Consider the following 22,406-nt stretch of genomic DNA (forward strand, 5'->3'; position numbering starts at 1 on the left):
GTAGCCTATAATGCGTAGAGGAGAACTGGTAGGCCTACAATTGTAACAGCATACTTGTAACAGTGTTTTATTCTCAAGATATGGTGTATACGGAAACGTAAATAGACATCATGTAGCCTAATTATGTAGAATCTTACAGCCATCCAAATATGAATGGTGTAGGGGATACCGGGTATGGTTGTAACATGGGGGAGTTGTAACATCATCACCAATTCCACCAATCAGGGATAAGATATGAGCCATGTGACAGTTTCTGACTCCTCCGACTTCCTTAACGATCACACATGGACATTTTACAAGTTGTTAGTGCCATTTATCCCAGAGTAAGGAGAAAAATTCAACATCTGAGGTAAGAAAGTAACTTTTTTTTTTAGATTTATTTTTTTCTAGTGCTTTTACCATTGTAGATACAGTTGTATGAGTTACATCAGGTCAAACTATAGTTTCTCTAGTAAAGAATGGTGTAGCTCTTTCTTGCTAATGTCGAAGCACCATGCTAATACAGCTAGCTAAACAATGGATGACAGTGGTGGGGTAGGTTGTAACACATTTTTTGAATATGTTACAACCTGTGGAATGGGGCTAGTAGACCCATTTAATGTCTGTTTAATTTCATCTTTGTGTGTGTGACTGTTCAGCCCTCTCTCTCTTTCCATGAGAGACACAAATACATACACACACAAAAGTATAAACGTTGTGGTTTTTATATTTAGTTTAAAACGTTAATATGATCTCCATTCTCTATGTGAAGAACGGATTGTATGGTATACAATATGTTGGTGAATCTATTTTCACACCCTGTGTACCCTGTTTATGCAATAAATCAGTATATCAAATGGAATTCCATTTTTTTTCTGCATTTTTTTTTACCTGTTACAATCTACCCCAATAGGTGTTACAATCTACCCCAGTAGTGGGGTAGGTTGTAACAAAGGTACACACTGTATTTGTCATAATCTCACAAATTCTGTAATATAGTTGAAGAGATTTAAATGGTTGCCACTTGTAGTAGACAAATGTGGGTACTTTGCCAAAAAGTTCTAGAACTGTAGCTTTAAAAGAAATGGTAGTTTTAGGTGCTGAAGAAAAATGTGTTACAACCATACCCGGTCTCCCCTACTTAAATATGACCAGAGATATTAAGAAAAAGGTGCAAAATTCAAGCATAGCGATTTTTTATTTATTTTTTACTTTGCTTCGTGAAATTTGAGCGTGTAGATATGTCATTCATATTTTCGGCCCCTCTGTTTCAAGTTAACATGAGTGCCATATAGTCATAGCAAATGCAATTAAATGAAAATAACAGCTGTAACACCCTTCTCTATGGCAAAATTAACTGATTTTATCGCGCGAACACTTCTGATTGCCTAGGCCAATATTATGTTCTCTTATTAGACCTTTCATATTGTTGTTGACCATATAGGGATACTAAAGAGATCCATGTTGCATGTCCCCTGAGGGACTCGCACAGGCTACTATTCTATAAAGAAAATACCGATAGGCTAGAGATAAAATGCATTGATAATGTTATTAATAGGCCTATGTTTATGCAGACTGGATGTATGATATTTATAGCGTAGGGCCTAGCCTAGATTACCCAAGAAACGCCGATCGTGTAGCACAGATTCTAGAACGCTAGGAGGGAAGGGACATGATTAATGTGGGCAGTAGTCATACAAGGATACAAGGATACAAGGAAGTTTATTGTCACATGCATATAGTTACTGGAAGTAAGAAATGCAGTGAAATTATGTCTGGTGTCAGCCTATTTGTGGATTTATGGGGGCGGGGGGGGGGGGGGGGGGGGGGGAGTGCTATCTATCTATCTATCTTCTCATCTATAAAGAAAAGAAAAAAATATAACAATGTCAAAATGAGTTTCCATAACAAAAGCTATTAACATACAATAACTCTGTAGAGAATTAATTAGGCTGATGTAGAGATGGAGGATGTAGAGATGAATCATGGAATTCAAGTAGCAGGGCAGATCAAGTGCCCTCTTTTCCTTTAAAATAATGAGACCAACAGACTGTGGAGAAGGGGTTTCACTTTCAGAATCACTTTCAGTCATGACTAATAGCCCAATGTTACATTTTTTGGCATGTTTACAACAACATGCCTTCGACCTAGAATGCTTCAAATGTACCAACTCAATCAATATAAGTTAGGCTACAGCATCATTAAACCTATTGACGGGACAATATTTTGAGTAATGTTACCGGGCAATCACATGATCGCTTTCATGTGTCTGATTATGATCGCAACGAGTTTCCACTGATGATCAAGTTCCTCAGATGAAACGTTATTTTCCACTAGGTAAAATGCCGAACAACATCTAGGCCTATGCAGTATTGGCAACGTGGCTCATGGCATAGAAATGTCATGTGTAGCCTAGTTATTTGGTCATAGTCATAGGTCTATGCCTTGTCAAAGGTGCATTTGCAAGAAAAAAAACAATTAGGGGTTTTGGGAAGTTCCATGGGGTCGTTGTAATTGTTTTAGTCCAGAGGGGGGGTTTCCAGGCAAGGATTACTTTTTTACTGCTTAACTATGGGGTTTTTTTTGGTAAACTGGGTGCACTCAGTTTCATTTAGGCCTAAATGGTGTATATAGAAACATAAAAGTACAATATAGGACTGAAGTGACATAAAACAATGCATTCATTGTGGATTTATGGAGAGATAAATGTGACGAGACTGATATTTGTTCAGCCGGTTATTAGGCTATGTTATATTGAGCTCTCTAAATCATCCCATATCTTCCCATCACTAACTTGTGAGCCCATTGAGAGGTCAAAGAAGGGGGTTTCTTGCAGCTCCCTAATTGCTGAGGCCTTCAATAGCATTATGATTCACTTTTCACATTCACTCAATCAGCACTTAAATGGTTATAAGCAACTACAGGAAATAATATTCAAACAACAGTTTCTAATGCAGAAAATATGTGTGGTTAAGCCTACCCCCTAGTGACACAAGTACAGTACACATTTTTAGTGATGGCCTCATAATGATTATAAACGCAATCCATGCCACAATTTTCCAGCATTGGATGTTTTTTTTTATATACAATTGAATTTTCTGTATGGTCATGTGAATGATAAAAACATAGCCTACCTGCCCCTTAGCCATTCAGGACATATTGTTATAGGACAGATTCACAAAAATGTAAGAAAATATTTCATAATATGACATTAACATATTGCCATGAGACACCGGTTTGCAAGTTTTTTGCATGCATTTGCAAACATTTAATGAAGGCTAACTCATTGAAACAATAGGCTATTCATACTTAGAAAACTAATGGAACAGCTTAGAGAATATAATGCTGTTAGATAATTTTGTACGCTTTGACGCAAAATGAAGACAGGAGCCAGTGATCCAAAAGAACAATACAATTGTATTATCTTTGCAAAGAGAGAGAATGAGACCAAACAATGGTTCGTACCCAAACTCTGACATGTTCTGCAGGCAAGCTTCTTTTATATCATACAATCAGGGTGTGACAATTACAGTTTTTTCTGATTGCTTAAGCAAATTTTTTGCAACTATGGCTTCTTCACCTCTGTATCCTCTTCCTCCTCTTCTTCCTCCTACTTCCTCCTACTTCTTCACCTCCACGTCCTATTCTTCGGCCTCCTCTAATTCTTACTCTTCTCACTCTTCTTGCTCCCTCCATTGTACCCATTGTACATTACCTGTGGCTTACACTGCTTAGGCTGATTGCAAAGTGAACTAATTATCTAAAACAGTTTCACATGAGAAAGTGTGCCAGAGAGTTGGCAAAATAGTGTAAATAGTGTCAATAATGTGTATAGATTTGCTATGAGTGTGTTGATCATTTGGAAATTGAGTGTAAAGCAGTGAGTTGTGTTTACAGTTCCGCAAAAAGAGTGCTGTGCAGTGGATTGTGCCTCCAGGTGTGCAAAGTGTGTGTTACAAAATTGCAAAAACTGAGTGCAAAGCGGTGTTTGTGCTTTTAGTTTTGCGAACTCAGTGAGTGGTTTTGCTATAAGAATTAATAGTTTTAGAAATTGTGCTATAAGAATCACGGTTGTGTTTAAGCATTCAGAAAAAACTGTAACATATATGGACTAAAACATCATGGACATGGACAGATTATGAGCCACTGGGCCACTGGGCACAGTTACGAAAAGGCGTAATGACATGATGACATAACCATTAGTTTCAAGGCGTCTTTCTGTGGAAAAAAGATGTCAATTAAAAGCATGCTTATCTCGTAACCTTTGTTATTTGACTGAGCCATGATATCAGGAGTAGAAACTTCACAGAGACTTGGGCTTCAGGGCCCCCTGGGCCTAGGCCCATTGGGGGGCAGTCGTGGCCCACTGATCAGCACTCTGGACCTGTAACCGGAGTGTTGCTGGTTCGAGCCCCGACCAGTGGGAACGGCTGAAGTGCCCTTGAGCAAGGCACCTAACCCCTCACTCCTCCCCGAGCGCCGCTGTTGTAGCAGGCAGCTCACTGCGCCGGGATTAGTGTGTGCTTCCCCTCACTGTGTAGTGGGGCTGTTAAGCTCTTAAAATAAGGACGATCTTGCTTTTTATGAAAGAAGCATGAAACTTTCAGGGTTTGTTCTTGATGACCTAAGCTTTAATTTAAGATCTGGATGCATTCTCAGTTTGACCTCTGAGGTCAGATAGAGGTCACTGACCTCTGTAATATGTTGTGACACTACAGGTGAATGGGGTAAAAAATTTAAATAATATATATCACCATGAAACTTTCTCAGTTGATTACTCATGTTAAGCTAAGAAAAAAAATGTATCGAAAATTTTCTCATTAAAAATGCGCTAATTTGCATACATTTTAAAAAACAACATTTCTAGGCCCGAAATTAGAAATGGGTGTATCTTAGGATCTAGATCTTCACTGCACTTAATGCTGTTGACCTCTTAGAGTGCTATCAATGCTATAGATGAGTTTCTCATGCCCAGAAACATTGAAACACATATTTATTTTACATTTCTATCACATTTAGATCCTAAGATACACCCATTTCTAATTTCGGGCCTAGAAATTTCATATCACAGAGGTACAGGTGAATTACAGGATAATAGAAGTAGATGTCCAAAAACCCCTCAATAATTCTTTTCCCATCTCATATGATAACAAAATGGAAAAAATATTTTGAGTCTGGCTTTATCAGACAATCTGGTTTTGTTTTTAAAATGTATGCAAATTACCCCATTCACCTGTAGTGTCACAACATATTACAGAGGTCGGTGACCTCTATCTGACCTCAGAGGTCAAACTGAGAATGCCTCCAGATCTTAAATTAAAGCTTAGGACACCAAGAACAAACCCTGAAAGTTTCATGCTTCTTTCATAAAAAGCAAGATCGTTGAGCTTAACAGCACCACTAGTGTGTTCACTGTGGGCTGAGTGTGTTTCACTAATTCACGGATTGGGATAAATGCAGACCACATTTCCCTCACGGGATCAAAAGAGTATATATACTATAGGCCTACTATACTATACTACTATATACATTCAGTAATCCATCCTTGATCACACATGGACGATTCCAAAAATGATTGGGTACTAAACTTTGCCTTAGGTGATAAGTGATTTTTTTTTGTCTGGGCCCATGAACTGTTTGTGACTGCCACACATCAAAGGAGCTGTACGCGACTGGCCCTTGCCTGATATCTATTTTATTTTTCTTTACTTTTCTTTATCAGATTGCAACAAAACAGCAAAACTCGTTGTGTCGTGTTTCGTGCATCATTCTTATAGGCCTACCGCAGAGAAATGGTGGGAGGAGAAACCATATATTAGCCTACATATGTCAAATTATTTCGTATTTTGGTTTCAAAATCCTGATGAAAACGCATGCGTTCTACAAATTAGATGATCCACTAGCATGCGATGCGAACCATGCGAACTCCGCGACGCTGTATCCCGGTAGAACTCGTCCACATAACATCAGCGTGGAGCGTGGAGCGGGTGACCTCTCATGGTCGAGTGAGAGCAAAACCCAAGCGGACGCTACCATGAAAAAAAGGGGTGAAGTACTTGGTGGTCGTTCTCAAGGTATTTTTAGTAAGACATCCAGTGTATGTCTAAGGTTTTGTAAAATCTCTACATAGTGTGTTATTGAGTATTTCATGTGATTTCGGGGAGACATTTGTGCACCTGAAGTGACACAATTGTAAGTTAATGTAGATTTCCTGAACATGATTAAATGGCTTGCCCCAACAATGCTGGAGGGCATCTGCAGCTCCACTGACTGAAATGACTGGCTCTGGACCTGTGAAAAGGTTGTGAAATCATATTGTACATAACATTACCATTAAGTCGTACGTTTGAAGAGTTCCGATGGGCATTTACTTGCCATTGTCCTGGGGCCCACCTCTAGTCTGTGCTCTGGCTGGTGGATCTTCTGGCACGCTTTCTGTTCAGATATCGTTACAAAACTGATCACGTTAGCTAACGCTAACTGCACAAGATCAGGTTTTTGCTTGACCCACACTTCGTCATTTTGTAAAGGTAAGTAGGCTGAGTCCACAAACATTTTCAGCTGTAATTGAATATTACATCTTCGGGTTAGGGGGCATAGGTTCGTTGATTGTGATGTTAACGTAAAAGTTCTGACGTAAAATATGTTGCATCTATCTCTCACTAATTTGGCCTCTGCATGTCCTGTGTCAGGGTGCTTGCAGCAGGTTAACGTTAACGTTAGGTATTTGTTAATCTCAAAATGATTTAGCGATCATATGTTTGTCTTGATCGTCTTGATCCAAAGTGGTTTTGCGATAACAATAGATTGCAATAGATAATTGCAATGTGATATCTAGTATGTTTGTGTCCTTATTCATGATGTTTAGGGTAGCCACGTCCTTGCTAAATGTGGAATATTATCATAAATGTATTCGATACTAGCCTGTGGGTCTGTCTCGTGATCCTTGCATAAAAGAAGTAGGCCACTGAACTGTCTTTTTGTTGAAGTTGTCCAACCAGAAAGACACTTGTGAGATTTAGCTTAAAGTTGATGATACTTTTTGAGCAATGTTGCAATGTTCCTCGTTGTGGTGCACGTTCCCATTGATATTGGGTATCAATTTCTTTTCTGGAGAAATTTAATCATCAGTAGGGAAATTGTCATGATGATCCGATCAGAAGAAATGGAACTGGTTATGTGGTTGCCCAACAGCATTGCTTAAAATGTTGCCCCAAGTATCATCACTTCAGTTGAAAGAGGTGTGTGTGTGTGTTGTAGATGTTCATCGTCAATTTAAAATGGCAACAGACATGGTATTGATTTGACAGATACTAGGAACAGTGCAAGCCCTGCCAGTTTAAGGAATAGGTCATGGACATGAATGCCAAGGAGGGAATCATTAGCCTGTTTGAGTCTTGAGATCTAGTAGAGTGGATTTTGTTTTTGCCCAATGCATTGTAGATTTTCTTGTGCCTCATCCATAATTTCCCTCTACTACTCAGACATCCATTCAGCCCAAACTAAACTAATGAACCTTGTTCTTCTAAGCCATCATAAACTTTCCTTTGACAAGCCTCTTAACTCTGTCGATGTTGGTCACTGTTTAGGCACTTCAGTGTGGTATCCTGTGGATGTACGGCACCAAAATCAGTTCACAGTTAATATTAAAAGATAATGATTATGGAAATGTGACTGTGCAGTCAGTGAGACTATATGAATGTAGCAACACATGCCATATTGAAGGCTAAGCCAAGCAAATTGAGAGCAGTCATTATGGTGCAATCCCAATTTTTATTTCCCCCTTTCAACTTACATTTAACTGTACTGTACTTTTTTATATATATATATATATATTATTTATTTATTTATTTATTTTTTGTCACATGGTGGGTGTTAGCGGGCTGGCCAGTCAAGGATGCTTCTGTGTATGTCTTCTTGAGTGAATGACAGAGACCTTTGGGCAGCCGTGGCCTACTGGTTAGCGCTTCGGACTTGAAACCGGAGGGTTGCCGGTTCGAACCCCGACCAGTAGGAAGCGCCCTAAGTGCCCTTGTGCAAGGTACCTAACCCCTCACTGCTCCCCGAGCGCCGCTGTTGTTGCAGGCAGCTCACTGCACCGGGATTAGTGTGTGCTTCACCTCACTGTGTGTACACTGTTATGTGTGCTGAGTGTGTTTCACTAATTCACGGATTGGGATAAATGCAGAGACCAAATTTCCCTCACGGGATCAAAAGAGTAGATTATATACTTTATACTTATACTTAAAGAAAGATGCTGTGAAAGACCTAACTAGATGTGTAGTAAGAGTGTCAAAACAAGTGTAGAAAAGGCTGCATAACTGTCCTCTCCCAGCAGACTGCTCTGACTGAGCTAATCCCTGTAATACTACCCTACTGCTCTCCTTGCCACTGTCACAGCTAACACGAGCAGGCTCAGACGCTTAGGCCCGGCCGCAACGTGACTCGTGAGTGGCCTGTTCTGGCAGTTAACTCATTATCTTTAGCTTAGGGTGTTCTGTCTGTGCATCACATGCAGATCAACAGTATAAGGCAAGAGGGTGTGGTGTGCTGTCACTGTCAAAGCAGGCTTTATTGATTCAGAGGGAACAGTTGTCAGTGTTCGGGTAATTTTATGTAGAGGATTAAACATGCTGCTCAGTGCTGCTACAAGCTTGTTGAATTGTGATTAACTATTGGTCACATAGGATTTATGTAGATGTATTAGTGTAAACTGCCAGGCAGTCCTCTCTACAGTGTGTTTTATTTATTTTTTTAAAGCGCGTGTGAAACTTTCAAAGTTTCATGGATGCCTTCTCAAAAATCACCTCTAGGCGGCAAGATTTGACCTAGATTACACTTGCTGCATTTGACCTACTTCTGCAGTCACGTTTCTGCTGAGGAACACTGGCAGATCTCTCTGTGTCTGTACTCTTTGGGTGCTTTAAAGTGTTTAGATCCCATATTCATAAGTGCACTGACGCTGAACTTTTAAATGACTTAACATTATTTGGAAAATGTCAAACCATTAAAATTAGCCTAAACTTGAAATTAATTTAATGATATCTCCTAAATTACGTTTATTTATTTTGTTAGTAGCACTCTGTTGTCTGCCGACGAGGCTTTTATGGTCAATACCTTACCTACTCCAACGAGACAGCCTGCCCAATAGGGCATATCTATGGTATATGCCCTATACCAGCGGTTCCCAAACTTTTTCCCCCGCGGACCACCTTCTACATCCTGACTCGGCTCGCGTACCCCCACCATCCAACACATAAAAAAGTAACACATTCTATTGACGCATTCCAGGCATCGTTGTTTAATTAGCCGCCCTACATGATAACATAATCAAAATGTACAACCGGTCTATGAGCTCTCACGTTAACAAAAAACAGTGTGGAGAACCACATTAGTATGGTTAGGTAGCATCTCACTGCAGACCACGCACTGTGGCTTTGGACAGTCTGTCTCCCAATCCACGTGAAGCCTAGGACTATACTGTATGCCTCATCATACTTTTGTTTTCTTCGCGCAGTCTTCTCTGTCTCGTTCTTTCTTTTATCCCCTGCGCTCCATCTCCACCTTCATCATTCTGCCCCCCCATCCCATTCCATCGTTACCTGTCTCCTGCTCTGTTTCTCTCGCTTCTCTTCTTCCATCGCTTTAATTAGTTCTTTTGGACAGTGTCCCTATTTTTAGCCAGTTTTCCATGTTTACGCAGCCTTCTACCTAGCCTATACTTCAACGAAACTAACGCGCCAGATATTCTGGCTGCCCGCAGGAAATCACGTGTATTGTGTGTAGCTTTTTTTTTTTTTATGAAAACATAGTCTATTATAGAGTTTACAAATGATTTTCCGATTCGAAATGATGTATTATTTATTCATTAATTAGAGTATTAATTAATTAATCATTTTTAACTCCTTTCCGCCATTGCCCTTTTCATCTCGCGTACCCCCTAGTGGCAGCTCGTGTACCACCAGGGGTACGCGTACCACAGTTTGAGAATCCCTGTCCTATAGGCCTACCCTATGCCTATACCATAATGTTGTCCAATAGCTGTCAAGCGGAAGAGTAGCGTCCCTTCTGACTCTGTAGCAAGCCGACTAGCTAAGCTGTCTACCGACAGACAAGAGAACAGCGTCGAAATTTAAAATCGAAACGAGGTTTCGTCCATGTAATGACCGTCAGATAGATATGCGGATGATCTTTCCAGGGAAACCGGTCAGCGGGGCAGTGCTGAGTCTGTGAATGGAACTGTCGGTACTGACCTTGTACAGACGCCGCCAGTGGGGAAACCTTTGTTATTGTTATTGCTAACGCTAGCGCTAACGTTACAATACAAAAATAACTGCACTACTTCAGGTGTCTGAATAGCAAAACAGTTTGGGAATTATTTGCAGGTAATATGTAGGAGGTGCAATATTTTGTACTTGTAAAAAGTGCATTGCACTATATTGACTTTTCTGTCGAAATGCAACATTTTGGACACGATAACATTGTGCACTGTGGCTTCATACAGGAAAACTGTTTTGTGTTTGTACCATGACTGCAGTTAGTTTTGTAAGGGTAGGGTAGGCCTACGGTTTGTTATGTTAGAGTGTTATCTTTAGCCCGTTGTTAGTTTCTCTTTTTTAACTGTGGATTTGCACGTACATTAAAATGAAAAGCACGGCTGTTCTTTGGGTGCACGGATTTGTGACTTGTAAAACGCGAGGTGCACGTTTAAAGGATAAATGACGCACAGATCTCCTGGGCTAAAAGTTGAAGCACAGTAGGCATAGCCTACAAACCGCGAGGCGCAAGCAGCGCGCCAAACGCTTACAAAACAACTGAAAAAAGATGCCTCCATGGAACAGCGTATTGTCTAATTATGCCCTCATGATCCACGTTCGCAACGTGTTAGATTTTGTGTAGTTCAAATAGTAAAGAAGACCTTTGTGTAGTTAAAGATATGTTAAGTCAACATGATGAGATGAGCCGTTTTTTAAAAAGTGTCTGGTCTTCTCTTCTACAGTTGTCAGAAGGGCCTGTGGCCCGCAGTAAGCCTCCTCCGACAGTCCCTGCCACCACTGCCATGCCTAACCGCACCATCCACCTTTTCAACAAAGGCTTGCGTCTCCATGACAACCCCACCTTGGTGGCGGCCTTGGAGTCGTCGGCGGCCGTGTACCCCGTATTCGTCCTGGACCGCCACTTTGTGGAGAGCAGCACGCGCATGGGGGCGCTACGCTGGCGCTTCATCTTGCAGAGCCTGGAGGACCTCCACCGCAGCCTGCAGAGGCTTGGCTCGCGTCTCTACGTGCTCCAGGGCACCCATGAGGCCGTGCTGCGGCGCCTGGTGGCCCAGTGGGGCATCACCCAGCTCAGCTTCGATGTCGAGGTGGAGCCCCACTACAAGCGGCTGGACGAGGAGCTGCGCGCCATGGCCAGCGAGTTGGGTCTCGGGGTGCTCAGCTGCGTGGCACATACCCTGTATGATGTGAAGAGGTAGGGAGTGAGCCCTGACATAATACATAATAGGCAGCATGTTTTTGTCTTCAACAAACAAAGCTTTGAAGAAATGAACAATGAGTATTCAATATTTGTTTTGTGCAAACAAATAAGGAGGATAATTGATGTAAGAAAGCACATTTACATAAATCTTTGCTGGTCTTGCAGGTCTTGGACCTTTGTAATCAGACATATATTGATATCTTTTGTATGTATTTTTCATCTCAGAATAATCAAAGCTAATGGTGGGCAGCCACCACTGACCTATAAGAAGTTCCTCCAGGTGTTGTCCATTCTGGGGGAGCCAGACATGCCTGCACGTGAAATCACAGAAATGGACATCCAGTAAGTGGACAGACACACCTATACAGCAGATATTTGTATACATGTTTCATGTAAACAAGCCTTATGAGGCCACGTCTAGCATACAGAGATCAAAGAACTCAGAGATTCAAATACAGTGACAGATGACAGATGGTTAACAACAACCAGACAACAACCAGAAGATGCTACTCCTGACATTGACATTGACACACACCCACACATGCACCCACACGCACACACACACACAACTGTAGAAAGATACTCGCTGACCACACATCCTGGCCTGAAGTGTAAACCTATAAATCCTACAGCCACAGTAATCAACTAAATTTCACTGGAAAGCCAGGACTACCGGTCAATAGAGCAATGTTTTCTCCAAGGCATCTTCACAGTTTGCATTAGACTGCAATCATTAGGAAATACCAATTCTTTTTGGATGAAACTGGATTTTGGATTCCATCAGCTATGTTACTGAGGAAATTAACACCTATCTCCACACATTTGTTTGTTTTGTAATTTATAGATTGCTCTCATGTGTTTGTGTCCCTGCTGAATTGATGCTTGGCTTGTGTCATGGTGTAAATAGCGCTAGGCCTGCCTCCCCCTGTGCTGTGGGTGGTGGCGAGGGAACAGAACAGCAAAGCCTGCAAGCTGCTTTGGTTGGGCAAACATGGCTGAGCTGTGACTCCTCAACAGATACACAGGGGAAAGTGGCCAACCAGGCGTGGCTGAACGCCTGTGTGTTTTGTCTGAGTGACTTCCAAGACTGAAAATAACAGCAAAAGTGTGTGTGTGTCAGAGGGAGCATACTCATGCTGTTTATTTTGTGTCGCATGCTGTTCAGCTGTTCATTCTGATGCCTGGCTTGTGCTCAGCAAGATCAATGATAAAAGAGTAGGTCACACCAAGCCCACACCTGTCGCTTTTCACAGCAGGTGTGTTTGTATCTGATCTGAGAGAGAGAGAGAGAGCGAGAGAGCATGTATGTATATCTACATTTGGGGCAGGTGCAGCACCATAGCACCCTTCTCTCCCATTTGTCAGTTAAAAAATAGGCTTGTTGTTTAGAGTGGCGTGCAGTAGTGGGATGTATACATGTGCGCACTTGGAGTTTGCTGAACATTGGGGCTACAGCTTACTCTGAACCTTAAGCTTTCTCAAGTAGCAGAATCACTCCGTAACATGATTGTAAACACACTGAGTTACTTGTCATCCTCCTACAGGAAGTGCCCTATGCCCAGCAATGAAGGTGGCGAAGAGCATTACCAGGTGCCGTCCCTCTCTGAGCTGGGCTTGGAGGTGGACAGCGAGGTGCTGTGGCCAGGAGGGGAGAGCCACGCCCTGGAAAGGCTGCAGAGGCACTTCCAGAGTCAGGTAGCACATACATATAGAATATCCATATTGAGTGCAGAATTGTCAACATTTGGAAAGAAATATAAGTTGAAGGATATTCTAGTTAGCCTGCTGAGACTGCGGAACTAAGAGATGCACGGAAGATGAATAAGTGGGGTTTCATGAATAAGGTGAATGACTTTGAGGACTCTTGAGTTGAAAAATGGATGGTGTGGCTACAGGTTTTGCAAGCTTTGCAAGCTTTGCAAGCACACACTAATCCCGGCGCAGTGAGCTGCCTGCATCAACAGCGGCGCTCGGGGAGCAATGAGGGGTTAGGTGCCTTGCTCAAGGGCACTTCAGCCGTGCCTACTGGTCAGGGTTCGAACCGGCAACCCTCCGGTTACAAGTCCAAAGCACTAACCACGGCCACGTGGCCACGGCTGCCCCAAGTCATCATACTAGGAAGGGAGATGCTGTGTGGAGATGAGTAGCAATGTCATCTTTCATGTGAACAGTAGCTACAGTGTGTGTGAAACTGTCAACAGCAACACTCTAAACTTTTCTCATCTGGAAGATCTTAAACAGTCTCCGTTCATTAAAAACGACCTAGCGTCGGCTGTGACTGCATATAACAGTCTAGCTTAGCGGCTAATGAACGTTATAACCAGCATACACACAATTACAAGCACTCCCGACAGAACCCATACAGAAATCGTTCCCCTCTGTATCACAACCCAATAAGAATAGGCTACATGACAACATAATAATAGTTAAGTTGACCATTTATTTCATACTTAGCCTTTAGGGAGCCTGACACACGTGCTGTGTCTGTCCATGTTTTTTTTCCTTAGAAGTGTATCCAGTATTGATTTTTTTTGTATTTGTATGGATTTACATATGCACAGTTGAACAGTATATTACCAAATCTTAATAGGAGTAAATAGGGTTAAATAAAACAAAATATTTTTTCTCAATTCTGGTGAATCCCAAAACCTCAATACTAAGAATGTTACCACATTTCTTGTAACAAATTAACTGATTAATTTCATGTGTGTGTGTGTGTGTGCCTGTGTGCGCGCCAGGGCTGGGTGGCCAACTTCTCCAAGCCGCGCACCATCCCTAACTCCCTGTTGCCCAGCACCACCGGCCTCAGCCCCTACCTCAGCCTGGGCTGCCTCTCTGTACGCACCTTCTACCACAGACTCTCTAAGATCTATGCACAGGTCAGTGCTGCCCTCACCACCACACAACCGTAGGCCCTTTTTGTGCACATTTAAGTTTATTCCATTAGTTTTGTGTATGTTTAGTTCATCCTTTTTTAGTCAACTTCTATGACTTTAAGAGATTGTCTCTGTGTTAAGCAGCTGAGTGACTGATATCTGTGAAATGCCTAATGACTCAGCTGTAAGGAGTAAGACGACTGAGATTAAGCCTTGCAGATTACGCTCGTGCCAAACAAGTTGCTGACAATGTTGCCTGAATTAACAGTGGCGGCTGGTGGTTTTGAAAGTAGCGGAGGAAGGTGTGTGGAGGTAAATGAAGGGATGGGCTTTAGAGAGTGGGGGTGTTGTAAATTAATAAATTAAATTGTACCCCAGAATGGTACATTATTAGTATACGTCTAGTATCCTGTACTACTTAATACCTCTCTAGTTATGCAGGCTTACTATTTGCAATTTAACCCTCGTTGATCAAGACCTTCTAGAGGAAATATTGATTTAAAAATAATCCCATGCCAATGTTTGCAAATCTTAATATAACAGCTTCAAATTAATTTTGATGGTAAACTAACTTGTAATTGGGACAACCGTGCACCCTCCGCAGTCCTAACCTATCTGGCTACAGAGATCCAGCTTTGCAACTTGCTCTCCAATGCCCCGCAGTCCCAAATAGGCAACTGGAGTGGATGCCCAGCCCAGTAGCTTTTAACCCAAAACGTAACACAGACATGATATCGAAAAGACTGGATTAGATCTACACAGCAACCACTAAATATTCTTACTTCACCCACTGCAGTGCTTACTCCTTCCTGACTCTCCTTCATTCCTTCCTTTCCATTTATTTATGGTTTTCAAGATAGATCACATGTTCGTTGCATATAAAACAGCACACAAATGTTATTATCATGAGTTATCATATTATCATGAGTTGAGAATGAGGTTGTCATTCTAAGCTTACTAGTTACTGTTACCAGTCATGCTGAAATTTGTTTTCTATAAAATTATATTCTATAAACTACCATTGGAGTTTTGTACACAACTAACCTGCTTATTAGTCCAATGAGTGACAAAGTTGCTCAATAAAATGTTTGCTTTATTCACAACCAAGCAAATTGTTAATTTGCGATCCAATTTGCACGTCTTTCATACAGTATGACAACTTATGACACGATTCAGTTCCCCTGAATTCTGATTGGTTATTGGGATTTGAGGCATTTACAATAGGTGTTAATGGGGACCTTTGGGAAGAAGATCCTCCGTGCGGTAATTTTCAATTACGGTAGAGGTCATTTTCAGGATCTTAACTGATTTCAGTGATATTTCGCTTAAGAAGCAATTTGTTGCATGTTGTTTCGATAAGTGAGTTAGTCAAATGTATGTAAAATTGTGTTACTTTAATTTCCCTTTCAAAGTTTCGGGAGGATGGTCATCACTCTCCTCAAAGGACGCGCCTCCTCTGGTAGCGACCTCAACAGGCCTCAGTAGATACTACACAAACACTACTTCGGCCTATGATTTGAGTTGTGCTCGGCTCCAGAGACAGACTGGGGAAGAAATTATTTGAATTAATTTGAGTTGTATTTGCCTCTCTCCTTTACCATTCTCCTTCCCCTATCTCTACCCCGCGGCCTTGTCTCCGTCTCCCTGTCCCCCCCCAGTCGAAGAACCACTCCTTACCTCCAGTATCACTGCAAGGCCAGGTGCTCTGGAGGGAGTTCTTCTACACAGCTGCCTTGGCCACCCCCAATTTCACACGGATGGTGGGGAACCCCATCTGCCTGCAGATCGGCTGGTACGAAGACCCTGAGGCCTTACAAAAGTGGAAAATGGTACGGGGGCCCGCACATTCGCTCTGTATGTCCAGACAAGCGTGGGGTATCGTTTGGACTTTGTCGATTACCATTGATAAGTTGATACTTTTTAAAACGGTTCTGGTGCTTGATCTGGTACTTAGCCCAATAGCCCAAACCGATGGTTGTCAACGTAACATTACCATAGCCTATCTAGTTTGCTAGTAAATGTTGAAATGGCTTGCCATAGACTTCCTCACATCTGCAAACGGAAGTTATTGCACAGATGCATTTCAGGTTTATTCTTATGCATCGTTAAATGGTTCCAGACATAAAATCCCATTAATATCGTAACCAGACAGACTTAGTCACAGAACTGTTGCCATATTAGAAACCCGGTTCCCAACCCTAGGCAGAAACAGGAAATGAAGTTGGTTAGTCCAATCAGTCCCTGTACATTTTAAACTAATGTTGCATTCCTTTTTTTTTGCATACAGTATTTTAAGGGTAAGGCAGATTTTGAAGGAGTTTACCTACCAAGCTGTACTCTGTGTACTCTGCAAGCTGTACACCTGCTTTCTGTTCTTTATTCATGCTGTTTTCATGTTCATATTGTTATTGTATAGAGGAGTTGTTACATCCTGTCGGCAAAATCAAACAATGTCTGTTGATGCATGGATTCCATAGGCTCAGACGGGCTTCCCCTGGATCGACGCCATCATGACCCAGCTGCGGCAGGAGGGCTGGATCCACCACCTGTCCCGCCACGCTGTGGCCTGCTTCCTGACCAGAGGAGACCTGTGGATCAGCTGGGAGGAGGGCATGAAGGTACTGCAGGCAGAGACGGGGCAGCACGGGGGTGGGGTGGGGGTGGGTATTTAGGTAGTGACTAAGAGGAGAGATGTGAGTCATCCTGAAAGATATAGAGCTGGTATATTGAGTGGATGTGTGTAATCTTTGTTGTCCTTTGTCCTTCATTTAACCTGATGTTATGTTGACCTAATGGTTTTACGTTATTTATGGACATTACCGGTATGTTTGTTTTCATATATGTAAAGCCTAACTCTTTGAGGGGGTCACAAGGTGAATAGGAATTGGCATGTTTTAGACATAATGGAGGCATAGGCTTCTGTGTGTGCGTGTGTGTGTCTGTGTGTGTGTGTGTCTGCTTGCATATTTTCATGTGTGTGAGTGCATGCGCTTTTTCTGTTGGTATAACTCTGGTGCCTCTGTGTGTGTGTGCAGGTGTTTGAGGAGTTCCTGCTGGATGCTGACTACAGTATAAACGCGGGGAACTGGATGTGGCTGTCCGCTAGTGCCTTCTTCCACCAGTACACACGCATCTTCTGCCCGGTCCGCTTCGGCCGACGAACTGACCCTGATGGACACTACCTCAGGTCAGAACAGTCCAGTCAGGGCTATTGAAAGTAATGCAGTAATACCATATACTGGTGTGCAACACCTACCCATACAGAAATTTCAGGTTTCTGGCGAAGTTGCCGCAAATTTGCGGCAAGGTCATATTTACACATGCAAATAGATTTCTGGCAAACAGTTGCGGTTAACTTTTGGTTATGTTGCAGCAAATTTGCAGCAATGTCATTATGCAAATTAGGTTTGTCACCAGAAGTTCACTGGAAGTTTGCCATTATTGGCTAAGTGTGATGCCAAATCACTGGCGAACACATTTGCCACTAGTGGCAAACTTCTCATTGTTGCCAGAACTTTGCTGGAAGTTTGCCTCTAGCGGCCAACACTGGCAATCTTCTGGCGATCTTTTCTAGTGAACTCATTTGTTTCCCACAAATCACCCACAAGTTTGTTGCAAATCTGCCGCAAACATTTAATTTTTGTAAGGGTAATGCCAATATTTTATTTACTAATGATAAGTGCTTGAAAAATGTAAGTTCTTTGTATTCTTTTGAATTCTTATAATGGAACACTACACTTTAGGAAACGTAAGGTTTGGGCTTTTTGCCTTTAATGTGACGGACAGTAAAAATAGAGACAGGAAGCGAGTAGGAGAGAGAGATGGAGTGGGATCTGGAAATGACCCGGGTAGGACTTGGAAGTCGGGTCCCCGTGGGCATTTGGACCCAAATGTGGTACAGGCGCTGTAGCCAGTTGTGCCCCCCCTTCATCTTCATTTGAGGAATTCAGTCGCTGTTCAAAGGTAGCTGCAGTGTGGTGATTCAGAGGAATTTTAACTGGCAGGAAGATCTCAAAACCACACTGTGCTGCTGGGTGGAGAAATACCATTACAGTTGTTGCCGTTCTGATGCAGTAACATTGTTTTGTGTGCATTGTTTCATTGTTTGTGCACTGTTTGTATTGACATTGGTAAACTTGTGGTGATTGTGCTTCCTTTTTTGCAGGAAGTACTTGCCTGTGCTGAAAAACTTCCCATCTAAATACATCTATGAGCCCTGGAATGCTCCAGAAGATGTGCAGCTCCAGTCAGGATGCATCATTGGTACAGTTTCCTCATAAGCTCTTCGATAATTAATTTAGAAATGTGAAAATGTGATCTTTACTTAGAGTGGCAGTCTATGGTGAAGGGCATGCATGGGGGGAAATAACTCTGCTCTTCCCTAGAAAAGACTTACTTTTATTTTATTTCTCTTCTATCTAATCGTTGATGTGAATAAGCAGAGTTTCATGTAGGAGCTTTAAAGGTTGTATCAGCAATAGCGGGGATACGTCACTTCTGTTGATGTTCGAACAAAACAGAGAGCTAGCTCACTGCTCCCTCCCCCTCCCTCCCGTGCAATTAAAACTCTCCTAAACGCGCATCTCGTCGGTTATTGGTTGAAACACTTTATTTTGCCTTATGAGTGGTTGCCAACCCTTGTTGATGGCAATTGTTTTTGTGTACAGATCTCAGAGCCTAGGCTGCCAGAGACAGTGTTTACAGCGTTTTTTTGACGGCCTGCTTATGGGGCAGGCAGCTAGCGGGTCGTTAGGAAAGATTAGATGAATGTCATCATTTATGTTTGGGCTTTTTTTTTGGGCCTGAAATCGCTGATACAACCTTTAACTCTGCTGGGTGATCGGTGTCAGGAGCAGGCGCTCTATATTAATATTGTGTGCTAAGTGTCAACTTCTGGAAGTTTACATACAGTAGCAGAGACAGACTTTGACCTCTGACCTAGTTTGTTTAACTGTACTGTGTCTTTTCAGTACAGTACTCTTGGTATTGTGTCGAGACCACTTCAACCTTAGCACTTTAAACAAGACAAAAATGGAAGATTTAGCATTTCAAGTGCCATACTGTACTCTATACCATATTTTGCAGTAAGCTGAATCACATTTGTTTTAACTGCTGGCTTTTTCTCTGCTGGAAGACCTATTGGTATAGTGAAGATGAACATGTTATCATCTGATTTAGTCCCTGGCAAGGGAGACCTTGACCTTTTGTGTTACTTGTTTGACCCTCTGCTCCCTCTTTGTTCATCAAATATTTGTGTGTGTGTGTGTGTGTGTGTGTGTGTGTGTGTGTGTGTGTGTGTGTGTGTGTGTGTGTGTGTGTGGTGCGTGCAGGTAAAGACTACCCACTGCCCATTGTGAACCACCTGGACGCCAGCCAGAGAAACATGGCTCTGATGAAGACGGTGCGCTGTGAACAAGCAAACACCACTGAGCTCACCAGAGGTAAACATGCACACACAAGCATACATGTATATACATCCAGTTTGTTCAAAGCTTGTTCAAATGTACATGGGTGTGTCTGGATATTCCAGTTTTGTGGCCCTGCATTAGGTTCTGTTGTCACATGGATGTCTTTAGCCTCTGCTGTGCAGCTGGTCTCTGTGGTTAGGAAGGCCAGGTTGTGTGGCTGTAATGGATTTTATAGTGGTGTGTGTGTGTGTCATAGATGTGGCGGATGACCCTATGGAGGTGGGGGTGAAGCGAGAGCTGTCAGAGGAGGACGCTGTCGCCCAGGGAGACGGCACGGAATGTAATGGCGGCATCTCTGTGGGGAAGAAGCATTGCAGCTCGGAGAACGAGGGCCGTACGTGCAGCTGGACCCCCGACACCCACCGTCTGCAGGAGATCAGCAGCAAGGTCATGTAGAGGCGCCACACCATGGACACCCTCATCCCCTCCCCAGAACGACGCACTACCAGACACTAAACCAGTGCTTCGACTCGGACTGTTTTTTGTTTTTTTTCCTTTCATTTGTCATGCTCAACCCACCACATCAGTTCAGCGTAACACTGACTAGCATTTGTTAGCTGATCTGCATGTGGATCAAAGTGTCCTCCTTCCACAACCTGTACACATGTGTGCGAGGGACTGTGTCCTGGCACTAGTGTATGGCTCTGCTAAAGAAGTTGGCTCTTTCCCTCCAGCTTGTAGTCGCTCTCTCTGACTTCTGAGCCATGGATCATCCCATCACAGGTCGAATCGTGTGTCCACCAGACATGCAGCGCTGCCTGAACATATGCATCGTGGGGAGCCTTCACTCTATCTCTTCCCATCCAGTCCCATCTCCCCGATACCCTGTATCAACTTCCCCGGAGTTAACAGACTAATGAGACTATGTCAAAGGCCGGATGGGAAGGGGGTTCCTGCTATGGAGGATGGGTAATGTTCTAATATGTCTCTGCAGATGTATCTGGCTACCTCCACCGAATTAGAGATTATTTAGCAGGTACTGTTTTTTTTTGTTTTTTTTTTGTAACACAGTGGGTGAGTTTGAAGATTAATAAAGCTTCCTCGCGTTTTGCTTTCAACACCTTACATGCTGCCATTCACTTGATAAACTGTGTTTACTTTCAAGGCTCTCAAGGAACTGTCAAATAGGATTTTCTTTTTACATTTTTTTTAATGCAGTTTGGTTGAAATGTAGGAATTTGAAAGGCTGCGCTGAAATTGAATCAAAGCAACTCTTGTTGGAGGTGTGGTGTAGCCAGTGGATGTTAGCTTTTGGAATTTATTTTGTGACCTCATAGGATTCTAATCCACAAAAATCCTAGAGACAGGTTTTCTGTGTCCGGTAGCAGGATGGACCATTGCACGTATTAGAACTTGACCAAAAAAATGCTTTATGACAAGATGACATGCTTACTGTACCATTTACTGATGCAAAGAGCAGTGCTTCCCAATGTTGTTTGGCTGCTTTGTGACATTTCCATCATAGTAATATGGATATACCAATGGTCTCTTATTTATGTATGTATGTATGTGTGTGTGTGTGTGTGTATGTGTGTATGTGTGTATGTATGTATGTGTGTATGTGTGTATGTATGTGTGTATGTGTGTATGTATGTATGGTATGTATGTATGTATGTATGTATGTATGTATGTATGTATGTGTGTATGTGTGTGTGTGTGTGTGTGTGTGTGTGTGTGTGTGTGTGTGTGTGTGTGTGTGTGTGTGTGTGTGTGTGTGTGTGTGTGTGTTATATTTACACTATCTGACCATTTTGAAACATTGTTGAGTTTATCTGCGTTCTCTGCCTTTATACGTGACTACCGGTAAGTATACATCCATATAAATATTTATATAAATCCGATTGTATTGTTAACCTATAAAGTGGACATTTGTTGTGACATTTTTGCAAGTGATGTTGAGCTAATATAGAAAGCCCAAATCGGGTACATACCCTGATGTTTCACTTATAAGTTGGTGAAAACTATTGCAGCTTTTTTTGAAGATCGATATATGAGTATTTCAATGACCATAAAATGTTTGTCTAATGGGTTTGAGTTTTCTAATCATTGACCTAAATGCATGATGACCCTTTGGGATGACACACAACCTCCCCCATCTGTAAAACTGTTGTTGTAAAACCTCCATGCTTTTTGAATGTCAATCAGATAGTCAACGTAATCTGCTTTCATGCTCTGGAGTGCCCATCTGATAATCAGAACACCTGCACGGCTACTGCACACATCTGAGCTAACTGAGCCCACTTTCACTTGGCTGGAAAAGTTACTTGCTTGCACCTCCAGCATTTGGCTGATTAAACTGTATTTTAGTGTATTTTTTTTTTGTGTGTACTGGATAGATTACCCTGTCATTACCCAGGCTGAATTTCCCTCCTCTTAGTGAAAAAATGTGTGAGTGAGAAAGTCATCACTTTAGACAAGGCCACCCCCCTTTCACTGGTCATGGGTATCAGCATTGCAGAATAAGACCTCCAGCATTGCCTTCCTTTGCAGTGCAGATATTTGTATCAAACATCAGGATGCACTTTTATTAAGATGTACATTGCATAATACAAATCAAGTGTAAAATCGTGTCTGTGTAATTTATCCGTGCCATTTGCCTGAATAA

The 22,406-nt window shown here is 42.2% G+C and overlaps 1 protein-coding gene across 5 annotated transcripts; it reads left to right on the forward strand.

Moving 5' to 3' along the window:
- Window positions 1–265: 265 nt before the first annotated feature.
- On the forward strand, window positions 266–21,141 carry cry4 (cryptochrome circadian regulator 4). 5 transcript variants are annotated; one of them, XR_006031168.1, is made up of 12 exons: window positions 6,219–6,509; window positions 10,979–11,451; window positions 11,683–11,799; window positions 13,002–13,152; window positions 14,196–14,336; window positions 15,992–16,162; window positions 16,811–16,951; window positions 17,369–17,520; window positions 18,499–18,596; window positions 19,664–19,774; window positions 19,998–20,296; window positions 20,569–21,141. XR_006031168.1 is itself a non-coding variant. In XM_042088845.1 (11 exons), exons 2-11 carry the CDS (start codon window positions 11,039–11,041, stop codon window positions 20,195–20,197), a joined length of 1,695 nt encoding a protein of 564 aa, XP_041944779.1. In that variant the 5' UTR covers window positions 266–349; window positions 10,979–11,038; the 3' UTR covers window positions 20,198–21,141. The 5 variants fall into 5 exon arrangements, 4 of the variants coding, with proteins under 4 accessions (XP_041944779.1, XP_041944781.1, XP_041944778.1 ...); XM_042088845.1 differs by lacking the exon at window positions 6,219–6,509 and adding an exon at window positions 266–349 and having other exon boundaries at window positions 19,998–21,141; XM_042088847.1 differs by lacking the exon at window positions 6,219–6,509 and adding an exon at window positions 5,966–6,053 and having other exon boundaries at window positions 19,998–21,141.
- The last annotated feature ends 1,265 nt before the right edge of the window (window positions 21,142–22,406 follow it).

This window comes from Alosa sapidissima, chromosome 4 (assembly GCF_018492685.1).
Source record: "Alosa sapidissima isolate fAloSap1 chromosome 4, fAloSap1.pri, whole genome shotgun sequence".
NCBI classification, from domain to species: Eukaryota; Metazoa; Chordata; class Actinopteri; order Clupeiformes; family Clupeidae; genus Alosa; species Alosa sapidissima.